Source organism: Tursiops truncatus, chromosome 3 (assembly GCF_011762595.2).
Source record: "Tursiops truncatus isolate mTurTru1 chromosome 3, mTurTru1.mat.Y, whole genome shotgun sequence".
NCBI classification, from domain to species: domain Eukaryota; kingdom Metazoa; phylum Chordata; class Mammalia; order Artiodactyla; family Delphinidae; genus Tursiops; species Tursiops truncatus.
In genome coordinates, this window is record NC_047036.1 from 56176257 (window position 1) to 56193844 (window position 17588).

General features: G+C 47.0%; 2 protein-coding genes across 2 annotated transcripts in view; one reads left to right on the top strand and one right to left on the bottom strand.

Moving 5' to 3' along the window:
• MAP1B (microtubule associated protein 1B) overlaps positions 1-17588 on the top strand; it is a 94035-nt gene that overhangs the window by 61178 nt on the left and 15269 nt on the right. The window contains exons 3-4 of the mRNA XM_019929877.3: positions 7990-8072; positions 10534-10674. Coding sequence (XP_019785436.1) covers positions 7990-8072; positions 10534-10674 — 224 coding nt within the window. The remainder of the gene's footprint in view (positions 1-7989; positions 8073-10533; positions 10675-17588) is intronic.
• Positions 8001-17588, bottom strand: part of MRPS27 (mitochondrial ribosomal protein S27) — a 126586-nt gene continuing 116998 nt past the window's right edge. Inside the window, exons 16-17 of the transcript XR_012330722.1 lie at positions 17446-17515; positions 8001-9642 (exon numbers count right to left, since the gene is read on the bottom strand). The gene's annotated coding sequence lies outside the window, so the exon portion shown is untranslated. The remainder of the gene's footprint in view (positions 9643-17445; positions 17516-17588) is intronic.

The window sequence follows — 17588 nt, forward strand, 5'->3', positions numbered from 1 at the left end:
GCTCATGGGTAGGAGGTTCTCTCCTTGGCCTGCTCGACTCCTTGCATCTCAGAGGCAGAAGGGACTCCTGTCTTATGCCTGAGGAGCATATGCGTATTTTTCTTTGTCTGCAGCAGGTTTTGCTGAGAACAGGGCACTCAAACCTCCCACCTCGCTGTAGCCCAGGGGACCGGGTTCATAGACTTGGAACACCTTCATCAAGGTTTAAATGGGTGAGCACAGAGGAAGGCGCTTTGCAAATGGTAAAGTGCTAGATAGATGTTGATCTCTGGAGTTGGCGGCCCTGACAGGTTAATACATCGCCCTTCACTTTTTTTTTTTTTTAAATCTGTAGCATCTGTACATTTTGAGGAAACAACCTTCAGGTTATCTTATCACCCTCAGCTGGTGCCAACGTTGGGTGCTACTGTTTCCCCGTAGATGCTCTCCAGGGAGCCAGACTTTCATCAACACCGTCTCTGAGATTCATTTCTACTTCTTTCAGCCAGAGCATAAAATAGGGGGAAAGAAAAAGGAAACAAACAGCTTTCTTCCACTCTCTTCCACTTCTAACCCTTGATAGCCTGGATTCTCATCCCTCTGCCTTCAGACCCTTAGAAAAGGGAGTGGGGAAAGGGAAGAAGTTTACCTAGGAGAGCAGGATTGGGTAGGAGAAAACCCCGAAGAGAGGATTTAGAAAAACGGTGCACTGTGAGAACCCTGCAAAAGGAATAGACCTTTTGTCCCTGGCATCCCATTTCCTCACGAGCTGTGCTCCTAGTGTGAGCAGCTGGAACAGGATGGGAAGGAAATGCAAAAGGAGGCTCCGCCCGCCCCCAGGAACAAGGGTGCCTGCACCTTTGTGCGGTGAACGTGCTTGGGACGAGGGAGCCTCGGAAGCCTGGGTAATTTGGGTTGTTTGCTTATCTGGGCATCTAAAGGTCAGGGAAACATAAAGCAGAAGATGGCAGAGAACCCAAGAGAATGATGGGGTGGAAGGACCAGCAGGTACATGAAAAACCAAACCAAACCAAATGACAATAAAAAAGAAAGATAGTTCGGTCCAGAAAATGTAAAGAAAAATAGGTATTAGACTCAAATTCCATTATAACTAAATTCTCTGTAATGCAAAAGATATCTGTAAGTTTTTGAAAAAAAAACCTCCCAAGCAATGATCAACTTATTTAAATTTAAAAAATTATTTGTGAGGGGCTTCCCTGGTGGCGCAGTGGTTGAGAGTCCGCCTGCTGATGTGGGGGACACGGGTTCGTGCCCCGGTCCGGGAAGATACCACATGCCGCGGAGCGGCTGGGCCCGTGAGCCATGGCCGCTGAGCCTGCGGCCTCTCCTGTGCTTCGCAATGGGAGAGGCCGCAACGGTGAGAGGCCCGCGTACCGCAAAAAAAAAAAAAAAAAAAAAAAAATTATTTGTGAAGTCTCCTGAACTTGTTTATAATGGAATTTGAGTTCTTATTCTCTTAAAAAAAACAAACACTGAAAATTTGGGGGAGTGACATGACACTCAGGAACATACATCGGTGTTGAAACAAATGCAGAAACAGAAAAAATGTATTTCCAGTAGAAAAGAAACACCATTTCCAGGAATTTCAGGGGTAAGGTGGGAGAGAACTGGGCTCCGATTGTGCAGCAGAAACAAAGAGGGAATTGGCCTCGGGGTGTGTGGGAGGCCAGTGTGCCCGCTGGAAGGGTGAGTGAGTGAGTGGGCAGGCATTGGCTGACCAGTGGCTGACCCAGGCTGCGTGTTTACTGCTTACAAAGGAGAATCTTGGCATCACAACTTGAAAACCTTTATTTTGGACGAGGTGGATCAGGAAAAGAGGGAGAAAAGGATAGCGTCACAGCCTTGGCCACGAGTGGCTGCATGGCGTGTGACATGGGCCCTAGTCCTGCTCTCCTGTAGTGTCTGTGAGGCCTTGGGCAAATCATTAGACCTCAGATATTTGGTCCATGAAGAGGGGAAAAGAATATTTGCTCCCACCACTTCACAGGAATGTTATGAGGATTAAACAGGGCACCACTACCCACAGGACAAAGTGCTTTGGAAACTCTGAAGCCGTCTACAGGCAGAAGGGTTTACTGCTGTGTTCTTGTGATGGGCTCTCTGGCAAAGAGTTGGATGCTCTTACTTCCACTCATTTGCCTCCTATTTTAGGTGTTTTTTTTTTTTTTTTTTTGCAGTATGCGGGCCTCTCACTGTTGTGGCCTCTTCCATTGCGGAGCACAGGCTCCGGACGCCGCAGGCTCAGCGGCCATGGCTCACGGGCCCAGCCGCTCCGCGGCATGTGGGATCTTTCCGGACCGGGGCACGAACCCATGTCCCCTGCATTGGCAGGCGGACTCTCAACCACTGTACCACCAGGGAAGCCCCTTTATGTGTTTTTTGATCCAGGTGGGATAGCGGGAAGCACACAGAAGGTGCTCCCACACCTGTGTGACCTGAAAACCAGCTCGCAGGGTTGGGTCATGCTTCTGCTGTCTTTCCCCCCTTGTTCCCCCTTGCCTCTGGGACACCCTGCCTGGAAAGGGTCCTCTTCCCAGCCCCAGGCTGCAAGCTGCAAGAACAGACAGATGAGAAAGATAAGGAGTTGATTTTGATGTGTGAGAGCCCCTGGGGAATCAAACTCCCTCCAGCATTAGGAGTTTTACTGCCCTGGGGAGGGGATCTGTGTCGTCTCCCTGACAGCTGGTGTCCTGTGGTCTGCACTGACACGTTGGAGGTGAGAGGTTTCCTCTTTGAGAATACACTTTGGTGAAGAGGTAGAGTTGGAGAGCTCTCATTGCTGTCATTTTCTCTTTCTTTCCTCCCTCCCTCCCTTCCCTCTGAGGAAAACAGACTTTAACCTCAAGCCCTTCTGTGCTTGTGGGCTTTTCTTGATCTACCAAACCTTACCTTTAGTTAAATAATCACAGCCCTTCTCTACCCCACGCATTTCCCTTTCTAATTCTAGAATCTTCTTTAACCCTCTCTAAGATTTCTGCTTCTGCACATTGGACCTTTTGGTAGTGCTAAATCATTATATCAAATTCCTTTTCCAAAAAGAGTCCACTCTGATTTTCACCAGGGCCAGGGGCTGGAGGACTTGTGGGTGAAGACAGGGCAGCGGCGGGAGCTGGCGGAGGAAAGGGCAGGGCTGGCGGGCAGAGGGCTCTTCTTCTCCCGTCCCAGTTACCGGTCCGTCCCTATCAGTGGTTCAGGACCCTTCTCCTCACTGCCCCCCGATACTGAATGGATACAGAAGCTATCTTTATTCTTCATATCCGTTTCTTCATTATGCTCGCAAGAGTTCATTTTTTAGGAAAAGCAAGTTGTAGGGATAAGGTTCTGGATTGCGATCATTAATGGAAATGGAAATTACATAGTCATCCCCAAGATATGCAGCTATCATTCCTCTTAAAGACAATCTGAAAGGTTTTAGCGTTACTGGTTATTATTGTCATCAAGGATTTTCTCCCATCTCTTAGCGCCCCTGCAGCTTGGGCCCAGCACTCTCTCCTTTGCGCTCAGCTCTTTCATTAAGCGGCTGCCTGCCTGGGCGGAGACCGTGGCTGGTGTTGGCCTGGCAGCGGAGACGCCACAGCCTCCTAGGCCACTGTGTTCTGGGGCCAACGTGTGAGATGTGTGTGGGAGACAAGGGGAGCTGTGTGCCGGCGAGAAGGCTCTAAGTTTTATGGGGCTTGGTTACGGCTGTTCCTCAACAGTGCGTGTCTTTTAATTTAGCCACGGTCGGACCCTTCTGAAACCAGGAGAGAGCCTGTGTCTGTGCGTGTCTGTGTGTCTTTAGATGAATATTAACTCTGTGGAGATAAGACCCTATAAGCGTCCTAAAAATCAAATACCTAGAAAATGACGTTTTGCTTTCAGAGATTTCAAAGTCACCTGGATACAGTAAAACGTAAACCACTAAAACAGCCCAACCTTACAAGACACATAGATTGAGTTAATCTGTCAGAATTTCAGTAATTAAAAAAGGGTCCAACAATAGCTGAAAAATACAGGCTTATTTGAGTTTTAAGCATAGCCTTTGGGAGCCCACAGACAAAAGTCTCATTGTGTGTGAGGCCCTGCTGCTTCAGGGGGTCCCCAGGCCTTCCTCTTTTGATTCCGAGGTGCAGCACACCCCTTTTTGTCACATAACAGTCCCCCCCGCCCTCCCTGCCGCCCAGGATTGAGCCTTCACAGTGACCCTGAGTTTTGTGGGGAAGCCCTCAAGGACCTTTTTTTCTTATCACGGCAGTAAGTGACACAGTCAGTCCATCCCAAGCCCCCGCTTCTGGTGCCCCCAGACCAGTGCTGAGGAGACCTGACTATTCATCCGGGCTGCCTAATGGTTTCCCTGTGAGCTGTTTCTGGAGAATGCAGGCGATAATGGCAAAGAGAGAGGCTGCAACCGCGTTGTCTTTCTCTTCTGGGAACTTCTTTTCTGAAGCAACTGAATGAGACCTCTGCAGGCGAGGGTGGTGGCCTCTCCTTCAGAATGCCTGGCCTGTTTCCCAGTGTGAAACATTCCCCAAATATGCAACTTCGTGAGCGTCGCAGCAGCCCGAGCCCAGAGCCGCCTGCGGCCAGGAGAGCTGGCACCCCACTGGGATGTGGGAGTGCGGGCATGGCTTGCCCAGGCCCCTCGTGCAGGCCCTGGGTCTGCCAGATGCCAGGAAGGCCCGGCCCCTGCTTACGTTGTCGGTCGTCTGGGGCAAGAATCTGGCCAACAGTCGGCTGTGATGAGAGCTTGAAGCTTCTCTCTCTCTCTCTTTAAATCCCCTTCTTCATTCAAATCCCATCCTGTAAAAAGGCTTTTGTTGAAGGAGCAGCCATGGCATCTTGGTGCATGTCTGTGTCACTGCTGTCCGTATTTCCAAAGATGGGCAGAGAAAACGTCCTTGGTTGAATTCCTGAGCCAACAGGTCCAAAAACTGACTTGGAAGGAGTAGAGGTAAACGGCAGCTGTCACGTGGCGTTTGTGTTGTTTGCAAGTGATGAAGCCAAAGAGGAAAGGAACTTCTTGAGGATGGTAAGAACCCCCTTCCAGGGGGCTTGGCAGGAGGGTCCTCACTGCGTGTCTCGGGGAGGGGGTGCTGGGCTTTTGTGCTTGGACTTGCATTTGGGAGGGTGCAGCTAGCAGGGTCTGGGCACTGTGCAGATCACTTAGGAAAGAGGAGCTCTGGGGAAGGAGCTGCTTCCATGTACCTCGCTGGATCTACTTTTGTGGGTTCCTACAGAGCATAGCCATGACCACAGCCCCACCTTGGCATTATGCTGCCTGAGGCTTTGGGTGCCAGAAGGAGGCACATCCAAAGTACGATCGAGGAAACGAACACTCACTTTTCCTTAGTCTTAAGCTTTCGTGTAATTTCACCTCAACTTAAGCACCTCTGAAGCTCCTGAAGTCTTTGTTTCGAGGAGGCCACTGATGGAAGGACCTAGAAAAGGGACGGTTTTCTTGTTTTGCTGATTGTCGTTTTATCGTTTGCTTAATTCAGTTTGATGTTCTTTCGCTTTAGCTTGAAATGCACATGCTCGTCAAAAGCAAAAACAACTAAGCCAAAAAGCCGTGTCTAATAAGTTACAGGCTTGAGCGTCCACAGTAAACAAATGTTCTTTCCCATGGCTTAGTTGGATTATTTTTCCTGAGGCTTTAGTCCTTCACCTGCTCAAACTGTGTGACACTGTTCTGTTTTGGAGTTTCTTCACTTCCAGGCATTTGTAGTAAAACGTCATGTCCCTTCCCTTAACTTTACCCTCTTTTATGTGGGTGTTCTGTCACCTTCGCTTTTTTTTTTCTTCTTTTTGCCAATATTCTTCTCCTCATGCTTTCTGAGTTCTTGCTTCTTTAAGCACATCTCTGATTTTGTTCCTTTGGATTTTTCCCAAGCTCTCCCTTTGGCATTCGATGTCTGCACCATGTCTGTTTTTTTCCAAACCCTCATCCACAGAGCAGTGAGGCGGAGGGCTCAGGAGCCTGGGTGCAGGTCCCAGCGTGACCACTTCTTAGTTCTGTGACTTGGGGCTCGTTAGTTCTCCTCTATAGGCTTCACTGTCCTCAGCAGTAAAAGGGGATAATCATGGTACCTCTGTCACAGAGCTCTTCTGCGGACTAAATGAGTTCGTACTTTGAGGTGCTTGGAACAGTGCCTGAAACGATTATTTACGTTGGGCTTTTTCCATTTCTAATGTGGGGGTTTACTGGTAAATATTAGCTGTTAGCAAAGATAAGACAATGGAGGAAAATGGGCTTGTCAATGTGGTGGTGGTAAGTATTTCAAAATATTCTGTTTCTGTAGTACTTCTGCTCCTTGATGATATAAAGGAAAAAAGCCCTAGCTAAAGCCACCTTCTTTTTTTTTAACCTCTTTATTGAGATTCAATTCACACACCATACAATTCGCCCCTTTAACATGCGCTTTTCAACGGTTTTGATACACTGCATTAATAATTTTTTTTCATTTCTGGTAAAATATATATAAAAAACGAAATTTGCCATTTTAACCATTACTAGATGTACAATTCAGTGGCATTAATTACATTGACAGTGTTAGGCAACATCACTGCTATTCCCAAAACTTTTTCATCACCCCAAAGAGAAACTCGTACCCATTTAGCAGTAACTTCCCCAATCCCTCCCCCTGCAGCCTCTGGTAAATCTCATCTGCTCTCTGACTCTGTGAATTAGCCTACTCTAGATAGTTCATGTAAATGGAATCATACAATTATTTGTCCTTTAGTGTCTGGCCTATTTCACTTGGCATCTTTTCAAGGTCCGTATTGATGCATGTATCAGAACTTCATTCCTTCTTATGGCTGAATTATGTTCCGCTGCACGGATAGACCATAATTTGTTTTCCAGTCATCCATCGGTGGACACTCGGGTTGGCTCCACCTTTTGGCTATTGTGAAAAATGCTGCAGTGAACATGGACCTACAAGTCTCTTTTCAAGTTCCTACTTTCAGTTCACCTAAAGTGGAATTGCTAGGCCATAGAGAAATTCTGTTTTAGCTTTTTGAAGAACTGTTTGCCTGGAAAGCAGTTGCTTTCTGGCCATCCTCTCTTGTATATTCTCCGTTGGTGTCTGTCTCCCTCAGATTCTATTCCATTTCCTCCTGTCACCAGTGCTTCATTGTCCTTCCTTTTCTACCATCCCAAGCACATGTCTCCCAGCCGTGTGTCTGAGGGACACCCCTCTGCAGCTCTGTCCGTCACCCACTGCCGGAGCATGTATCACCCACTCTGGCCATACATCCGCTTGATCACTTTCATCTCATTGTCTGAGGAGGGAGACGCTTGTAGAAGGTCATCCGTAGACCGTGCTGGCCACATGAAGTTCCTAAATCCTTTCGGGTGCGGGGAGCCAAAAGCCCCGAAGAATTTCAGCCCTCCTCAGACAGGCTCCTTCATCCTCACGTCCCCTTGCTTTCATGGTCTCCATCCACTTTGCTTGTCTTTTTTTTTTTGGCCACCCTCTCCAGAGGGAGAGTTGTTCTCCCATCTTTATTTGCTCACAGTTTCTGCACTTTTCTATGAGCAAGTGAATTAATGAATGAATCCCCCAACAGACTGTAAGCCTGCCTCAGACAGACATTCTGGTTGTTGGGCTAATTGTTAGCTGGGGTTTCTGGTATGTCATTCATAGTAAGGCTCCTAGTTAATCTCAGCGCCGTTCTCACCAGAAGAAAGGCTGATACGGAGAAACATCCTCAATTACCATGAGAAAGGAAATGTCAAGAGCCCCGTTGAGTTTTACTGGCATCCACCCCTTGTCTCAGATGAAAACCGCCCTTAACGCGCAGAGGCAGCCTGGCGATCAACCCTGACAACTAGAGGGTTGTGAGAGCCCCGGACCATCTTGTTTGGTGACACCAATTGTGTTTCCCAGGACAGTGGGGAATCCTGGAGCCCTGGGCGGCAGCGCCTCTGCTGTCCCAGAAGCAGGCGGGGCGGTTTTAATTCGGAAAAGCTATAGGTCTCCTCTTTTGTCTGTGTTTTTGTGCCTGCAGGACAAAAGATCCTTCATCACAGAAGTGACGTTTTAGAAACAGTGGTCCTGATCAACCCCTCAGATGAAGCAGTCAGCACTGAGGTAAGTATCTGGCTCCGCAGGGCCTCACACAGTGGACGGAGACCCAGCTGATGAGAGGGGCTGGGCAGGTGGCCAGAGAGGGACAAGGGAGAGACAGGTTCTGGGTCCAGGGATGCTTCCATACCCCTAGTCAGTGGCTGGTTCTCTGCATCAGTACCACCCGAGACTGCCCCTTTCAGTAAGGACGGAGTGGAAGATGCTGGCCAGAACTGGAGTATTTTGTAGAGGTGAAGCGGGTGTGGAATGTGGGGGTATACCTGGAGGGTGTGCTGCTGGGATGGAGTCTGGCTGGGAGATAGCAGGGGAAGTAGACTGCAAGCCTTCGGGCTGAGACCTTCATGACCCAAATTTGGAGAATAATGGCTTCTCAGATGCAAGCCTCCTTCAGAGCATCCTGCCCACCCCCTTAGCACTGTTGAAAGGCAGGGCAGCACAGCTGCCAGGGGCACGGCCTCCGCTGCTGGACTGCCTGGGTTCTGCCACTTATTAGCTGGCGGCCTTGGGCAAGTCATTGACCATCTCTTTGTCTCATTCCACCTCTATAAAATGGAGATCATAATAGCACAGACATTTAGTTTTGTGTCCAGAAGTGTCAAGTGCTTAGAACAGAGCATGGCATATGACAACCGAAACATATATGTTGGCTTTTCTCAGTAGTAATATTTTTATTACCACCATATGAAATTGTTGCCAGAGAGAGTGGGTATTTCAGAGCCTACTGTAAGGTAGGAACTAGGCTGACGCCAAGAATCCCTGCTCACCCAGGGTAGAAGAATTGTTTCACCTCCGTTTCCCACTGTCTTTACTGCAGTTTGGTACCTTTGAGATTGAGTTGCTTCTTGGATGTTAGTTAGAATAGCCACAGGCCCAGGGGCCTGCACCATCCACAGCATCTCTTCTCCCACGCTGAGCATCTCTGTGACTGTAGCTTGTTTTTCAAAATTGAGATATAAATCACACGCCATAAAATCCATCCTTTTAAAGTATGTAGTTCATTGGGGTTTAGTCTATTCACAGTATGGTGCAACTATCATCAGTATCTAATTCCTGAATGTGTCCATCAGCCCCCTAAACCCCAAGCCCATTAGCAGTCACCCCCATTCCCCCAACCACCGGCAACCACTAATCTACTTTTTGCCTCTGTGGATTTTCCTGTTCTGAGCACGTTATTTCAGACAGTGGAATCATATGATATGCGGCCTTTTGTGTCTGGCTTATTTCACTTTACGTAGTGTTTTCCAGAGGCATCTACATCGTAGCCCATATCAGTGCCTCATTCGTTTTTATGACAGAATAGTATTCCAATGTATGGGTATACCACTTTTATTTATTCATTCATCAGTTGATGGACATTTGGTTTGCTTCCACTTTGTGGCTCTCATTATATAGCCTGTTTTGATCCCATTTCATCTGCTCCAGATGAGCAGGACCTCTCTGACAATCCCTGAAGGTACAAGGTGAGGCAAGTGATGGGCTAGCAATCTGTCTTTGGCCATCAGGATCAGGAAGTAGATACAACTTGAAAAAAGCTGGAGGTTGAATATATGTGCAGGCAGATTGCCTGGAACAGCTGTGAGAAATGAAGAAGGAAAAAATGAGGAATTTCTTTAAGGAACCCAGGCTTGCCTGTGGAGCAGATGGGGCTGGAACAATTACTTCGGTACATGTGCATTTCCCTGGATCCTGGGGTTCGTGGGGACCGTGGGTCACGTCCTGTTTACTTTGCATCCCTCCCTTAGTGCCTAGCATGATGCCTGGCAGTCACTTTGTGCTGAACTGAGTTGGGCTCAGAATGAATAACCTTGGTGCTTGGAGTGGTATTTCTGCTGAAGGACAGGCTGGCTCCCTGCCACTTAAAGAACAGAGAGTTCTTTCGTGCAAACCGTTTACAATTCTATTTAAAAGATTCCCAATCAGGGCAGCCTTTTGTTTATGTTCAAGTTCAACGTTAGGCACCTTGCTGATCCCATTGGAGACTGCTTTGGGAGCTGTGTGTTCGGTGTATGGCTTGGCAGGAAAGGGGTCCTGGGTGGGAGGGGCTGACTTGGGACCCTAGCTGGAAACCTATGTTTCCTGAGGCAGCAGTTGGGAGACCTGGACTGTACTTGGTGAGTCAGCCTGTGAGATACTCATGTCTCACGGACTGCACGCTGCTAGTAGGCACAGCTGTGCAACAAATGATTGCCAGCTGTGGAGACTGCTTTGAAAAAGACAAGGAAACTGAGGGGAGAAAGTTAACTCCTACTACTGTCTTGGTGGTGGCCAGATTTGGAAAATGGCATTCATGGGCAGCTGGTGACCACAGTCATTGGCTCTGTCCAGCACCCCAGGGGCAGAGTGAATACCGGGGAACGCGTAATTCTTGTTGGTAAGAAACTTCAAGAGCTCCAAGGGCCAGCCTGATCCTGAAGGTGGGATTCCAGCGCCCCCCATGGCTCATGCTCCCCGTGCTTTGTTTCAGGTGCGCTTAATGATCACGGACGCCGCCCGACACAAGCTGCTCGTGTTGACGGGGCAGTGCTTTGAAAATACCGGAGAGCTCATTCTCCAGTCCGGCTCTTTCTCCTTCCAGAACTTCATAGAGATTTTCACCGATCAAGAGGTAGGCTCCTGTCTGGGAGTATCCAAGCTTTACAGTTGCTCGGTTATTGTTGTAGCCTTAGGCTGATCTTTGAAAGGGTGGTGGGAGATAGGAGGCTGCGGGGAGGGGGTGTTGCACGCCTTTGAAATAAGCAAAACCGCATGGTGCAGTGCCCTGCAGTCCTGTGGCTCATCTCCCGAGGAATTTAGAGCACTCATCTATAATTAATTGGAACCATTCTGAATGTGCCCGAGATACAGATGGAGGGGGGTTGGTACAGTCAGCATTTTACAGATGGCAGAGGTGATGGAGAAACTTGGAATGACAGAGTCCAAAAGAAAACCCAGGTTTCCTGTTTTCTGAAAGAATACTCCAAAGATCTCTTGGATTTTGGGTAGGATTTAACTGCCCTGATCTCTTTCAGTGCATGTACTTACTTATCCTGGTCAAATAATTTCTGATTTCTCTTACCTCTAATGCCTGGCCCCAGTGTTTGAACTTGGGCTGCTTGAATAGCCCAAGAAAGGGAGGCATGTAGGAAAACGGGGTGTGTCTATGGGACATGTCCATGCCCCAGGAGAAGGATGGTTAAAATAGCTGGACTGAAGTGTGATCATTAATATTGCTAACGAATATATCTTATTCAAGGATGATACATGTGAAGTTTTGAAAATTATAGGATACTAGTGGTATTTGGTAAAATCAGATCAAACATTTGAATTTGGTTATTTCTGCTTGCGAATTTATCTGGTTGGGAAACTTCTCTTTGCAAAATAACGCGCCTCTGGTCTCCTAGTTAGAGCGACAATTCAGGGCTGTCACCATAGCAGCTTGGGGCTGCCCGTAGCTGATAGCAGGTTTCTACATGGAGAGGTTGAGGGACGTGCTGACAGGAGGAGTTGCCACATCTATTTAAAACCATCTTCCTGAGAACTTCCTGAGATGGCGGCGTCTTAGTCCCGTGGATGTTGGGAAGGGCCATCTGTCTTTCTGCATTTAATCTTCCTTGGCCCCGAGAGTCACTGAGAGGCCTCTGTGTACTTTCCATCATTGGCAAGAGCTGTAAATAAACTGCCCAGCTTCATTAGGTTCACCTGGAGGCTTTGTGTAGAAAGACTGGTCGGATGACATCACTGTTTCTCCACTCACTGGGGAGGAATAAAAAGGAACATTTTTCTCCAGCTTTCAGAAGTTATGATGTCATCTGGGTCCCGAGGCAGATAGCCCAGGCTCCCTGCCATGGTGAGAAAGGGCCCAGGGCTCCCTCACAACCTTGTTTGATTGCATTGAGATTCCCAAGCCAGAGCTCTAATTCTCACTCTCCCTGCTGCCCTGAGATGGGTGTGTGATCACTGTATTGTCAGAATCTTACACAAGATTGTGTCCCCAGGTTCGTGTTCTGCCCAGGGCCAGCTGGGCATCTGTCTGGTAGCTCAGAGAGTCACACCCACTATCAGCACCTTGGCCTGGGCAAGGGAGAGGGCTGCAGAGGCCTGGAAACAGCCCCATGGCCCAGTACCGGGTGGGCGGTTAACTGGCTTGCTCTAGGTTCAGTTCAGCCCTGAACCCTCAGCTCATTTACGTAAACACAGGTGCCTCTCCTACATTCCGGTGCAGTTCCACAGTTAGTTTCTAGTGGTTGGTTTCTACCCGCATGTCATTGGTTTGTCTTTTTTTTTTACAGTAAAATAGAACAGAGGACATATGTAAACAAAAGGGTTTGTCATTGCCAGAATTTTAAATCTGGAGGTATCACAATCCACCCATCTGGACCCCAAATAATACCTCTCTCTCTCTGTCTTTAAATGAGGCAGTGTCAATAAGGTAGTGTTGTGAATATTGCTGCTTAAATCATTTTTACTAGCCCACAGAAGTAGAATTTTAGCACAAGGGACTGTGCATATATCAGAATTTACCACTAATTACAGAAGAAAAAGAAACAGCTTTAACTGGAACATGGGAGTTCCGTGCAAGGGCTGAATTCTAATCACTGAGGCGTGCTCGGAAGGGCACACATTTTCATTATACCAGGCAGGCATTTTAAAGGCCAGAGGCTCTGTCATATTCTCCTCTGCCGGCCCCGTAACCCCCACCCCGATACTTTGGGGAAGTAGTGCTCAACATACGTTAAAAGATCTCTAGAACTTTCCCTTACAGACTAGATCAGTGGTGTCAGGGGTGCTGGGGGGAGACACAGGGTAGAATTCACTCACTTCCCCTTGTCCCAGCCAGAGTACCTGGGCCTTTACCTCTTTTACATTCTGGACTTTGGAGAAAAGATGCCGTAGCCAAAGTGGGTTGGAAACCACCGGAGCAGGCCAGTGGTTAGCAGGCTTTTAGAGCCGTGACTGCCTACTGTTGCCTTGGGAGAAGGTTTTGCGTACAGAATGACTCAGTAACTAAGGGATCTTAAAGGCCGTTTGATGGCTACTCTTGCTCCTTTTATTTAGTCCTTGAAACATACTAGTCATTCCAGAGAAACCAGAAACACAATTTGGCAAAACCAAAAATGACACTTTTTTTTTAACAAGAATAGCTAAAAATAAATGGACTGAAAAATAGAATTATCAGTGCATTTTGAGCTTCAGCTTTTGTGAGTCATTGGAGGTCAACGACAAAACCAGAGCCTACAGATAGAACAGTCATCTGGCTAACCCATCCCTCCCTGAAATCTGAGGATGGTGAAATCACCATCTCCTGGGGACATTTTTCATTCTCTCTGTTAGAAAGTTTTTCCTCATTTGTCTCATCGTATCTTCATGGAAGGAATGTGATCCCTTTTCCACCTGACAGTGTCTTAACACCCTTCACCAGTGCTGCCAATTTTTTTCCCCTCCAGATTAATCATTTTCATCTACTCAGTGTTCTCCATGAAACAAGATATTGAAAGTTCCTTACATTCTCTGGTCACTGTCCATTGGCAGGAAGCGGGGGTAGGGTGGGGATGGGGGAAACTCAGGAGCTCATTCTTGGCCATGTTTCAGTGCCTTGGCGTTATCGGACAATTAGATCTAGGAGTCCAGAGCTCGGGGAACTAAGAGTGGGCTAGAGACATTAATGTGGAAGCCATCAGTACATTAGAAAATAGATGAAGTACTCTAGAGGGAGGAATGTGTTAGAAGAGAAGGGGGCCCAGGTCTAGCGTTTAGAGGTTAAGGCCAAGGAGGAGGAGCGAGCAATTTCAGTTTGTTTGTTTTTGGTCCAGTTTCTCTAAAATGCTATGACTCACACTGGACACCATACTCCAGGGGTCACTGACCAGGTTAGGAGTGTGAGGGTCAGTGACTTCTACAGTTTTCAATACAATTTTCTATTCAATAAGTCTAAAACTAACTTTTGACCATCACCATCCACAATTAAATGTCAGTGAAGAAGGGATGCAGGCTCTGAGAAGCTCTGTAATTAACACAGTTTGGGGGGGGGGTTCCCTTTAAGAAAAAGAAAACAAAATTATTAATACACAATTAAGTACAGGACTTTGGGAGGGGACCAGGCCGCTGAGGAGCCTGGAAATTTAAACTTCTTTAGCTTTATGATAAATGCACTTGACTGTCAACTAAAATCCCTGAGTCTTTTCCACGGATATTGTTGAGAAGCCCCATCTCCCAATCCTGCTTTCCCAGCTGGTTTATTGGACTTTACATTTATCCCTTTAGCATACCTCTGTTAGAGGTGACTTAGTCATCGTCATCCCAATGTCAATGGCTTTCCTAGATGTCTTAATTCTGCCGCCCCACAATGCCTAGGTCTCCTGTTTTCATGCTGTCCGCAGATTTGATAAGCATGCCTTCACCATTTTCATTCACGTCAATACCAACAGGACATAAATGAGCCCGTCGCAGACCTCCCTCCAGGTTGACATGGAGCAGCAGAATTTATATGGCTGGCTAGGACCACCCAGTTCTACTGTCACACCGTGCAGAGATCCTGTTAAACATCTTGCTAAAACCCAGATACGCTGTCTGCTGTATTTCCTCATTAGCCAAGCAAGTAATCTAACCACAAAAGGAAATGTAGTTAGTAGGCTATGGTTTAGAAATTGCAATCTTATTTCATTAATATTATCTGCTGTAAAGTCATTTATTTCCTATATCTTCCTTCCTCTTCCAGTATGCCTGCATCTAATTAGAAAAGGTAATTAACAAAGAGGACTATCTTTGCCCCAAACAGTATTCCTTCTGGTCATGTCACCCACCCGTCTTTGTAAGAACAAGGGGAGGGTAGCAGAGTCAGTGTGCTTGAGACGTATTAGTGGGCTCTGGTCACTTCCCAAGTGTCCACTTCAGGAGGACAGCACGTATTTAACTGGCCAAGTTCAGTGAGGTTCAACAAACATCGACTGAGCCTGATGATGTGCTGGGGAAACAAAGGTAACAGAGATAGAGAAGACGTGTTTCTGCCTATTCAGGAGCTTTTAGTATAACGGGCTCTACTAGCTAGCATTTATCATGGTGATGATTTGCAAACCCTTTTAGAGGAAGCCTCAGGTCCCGAGTCTAGGACCTACTCACAGGTCCCCGTGTCACTGCTCACATTGTTGGCTCCTCCTCGTTGCTCTCGCCTGTCCCTTGGTTGAGTGGGCACTTGTGAGACCCGGTCTTTGCCCTTGAGGCCCTGTCTCTCCAGTGTACGTGCTGGCACAGGTCTGGAAGCCGGTTCTGGGGGGATATCGGGGCTTTGTTTCTGCTGTGCTGCTCCAAGGCCGCAGCGCTTGTTCTTCCTCCTCCTCCCGGACCCTTTCCATCTGTCTCTTTCATGACGGGTTCTCTCCAGCCTGAGACTGTGTTCTTGTCTCATGCACAGTGCGTTGTTGCTTAAAGGAACCGGATTTTCCCTCTGTGGAAAAAAAAACCTGTCTGGCAGCGCTGACTTTTGTTTTCTGCTTTCTCTTGTACGTCATAGCTTTCCATTCACCAGCCTCTTTGCTGTTTTTCAAGGCCCTTGACTTCCTCAGAATTCTGCACAGCTTTGTTTCCTTTGGGGGGGTCATTTCCTTCGTTTCATAGAAACTCTCTGGGTAGAGGTGAAAAGATGGAAAGTAAGGAGGTATTCCACAAGTCCTTTTACCTTCTCCTTGATGTTGGTGATTACCTACGTCACATAAAAAGAGCTAGTGACTGAACACCCCCTGCACACAGCTGGACCATACCTTTACCTGCCACACCCCTCAGGGTAGAATTTCAAAAATTAAAATGAACTAAACTTAATTTTTGCATTTCACTATTAAAGACTCAGCAGTTTGAGTTATCCTGGATTTCTCCTCAAAAATGTGTTATAAAACATGAATAGTTTGCATGTGCTCTGTGTGAAAATTAGGACTGACACAATTGTAACTGTTCTATAGTGATGGTGATGTGGGTCTATGCTAATTATTGGACAGGAAACCATAGTTGGTGCTGATGTTTGCTTTGGTCAGCAAATATTTGAGCAAAGACTCCCCCATGGATGGCTACCATTTGCTGTTTATCAGTTTTCTTAGCTTCCAAAATAGTTGATTCTTATCCCTTTTATAGAAGATCATCAAGTCAGAGGAAAACAGCAAAGTCAAAGAAAGACTTATTGTTTTGTGACCCTTCACATAAAATGTAGGACAAATAGGCTAACAGAACAAAAAGGGCTATTCTACTGCAGTCTAACGTTGGAAAATTCAGATTTTATAACCCTTCTAAACATTCATACTAGTAGCCTCAGAACGCTGGTATCCAGGAGGTTGTATGAGACAGAGAAAACCACTCCAATACTAGAAGGGAAGAGTTTAGACCCACTGGCTCAGGGATGCCTGGACCAAATGAAATCTTTGCTTTGCCCTCATCATTTACCATTAAGGACACAGAGCTCTTTTCACTGGAAACGCTGAGCCGATTTACGAGCTTTGCTGTTAACTGAAGGAAGAAGACTGGAGTTTATGGCATGATTCTCCCTCACTACCTACTAGGCATAGGGCCATAATATGGAGTGAGAAAGAAAACAGCATTTTCATTAAGTCACAGTCTCTGTTTTGGTCCCAGTTAGCTCTTCTGCATTTCGCATCCTGCAGTACTGAACAGTGTGTTGAAAACTTTTCAGCCAGATTTGATGTTAGCCACTCATGCCCAGCTTGCCCTGAAAAGAACAGGAGTTGTAATAGAGTAGAAGATCTCACCCTGGATTCAAACAAGAGCAAATGGGGGACAAATTTTGGCTCCTTGCTCACATAATTATCCAACTGCTCTGACCATCTTGGTTTCCGAGTGTCTGTATTTGCAGAGAATCTGCTGGATGAACTACTCATGCTTTACGTAGTGTGAACTGATGCCAGAACCAGTAATTTTTTGTAGTAATGTGCAGTCTAGAACTTTCTGTCTCCAAGATGCAAAAAAAACCCCACCAAACTTTTTTCTTCTCTACCTACCAAATTCTAAAAATTGACCCCATGTGCACTATATCAAAATTCATTTAATGTGTCATCAGTCCTTTTTGCCCAGCCCAGTGGAATAAAAGAAAACATTTCATATCAGTGGTGAAATGACTCAGCGAGCCATCCCCTGTGATAGTTTGTTACTTTTTAAAGGGCATTGTTGCATGGCAAGTACCCAGGGGTTGTATCCAGAGTATTTCATAACCACACAGGCACTGATCATCCAGATGGTCACTAGTCTTAGAAGTGGAGCAGAGTTCTGAAGATCCCCTGCTGGGCAAGAACAGATGGTGGCGAGGTCTGAGGGGGAGGTGCTTGGGGCAGGGGGGAGCGGAGTAGGGAGTTGAGGGAGAAGGGAATGGTAGGAGTGGTCAGGACAGAGGCTGTTCACTTACCAGTATGGAAATATTTACCAACCAACATCTCTGACGTTTGCCCTGTGTACATCCAGTGATCCTGTAATACCTAGTAATAGATGGAGAGGATGGATCAGTGATGACAGTCACTTGAACTTCTTCTTTCTTTGTTTCTTATGATT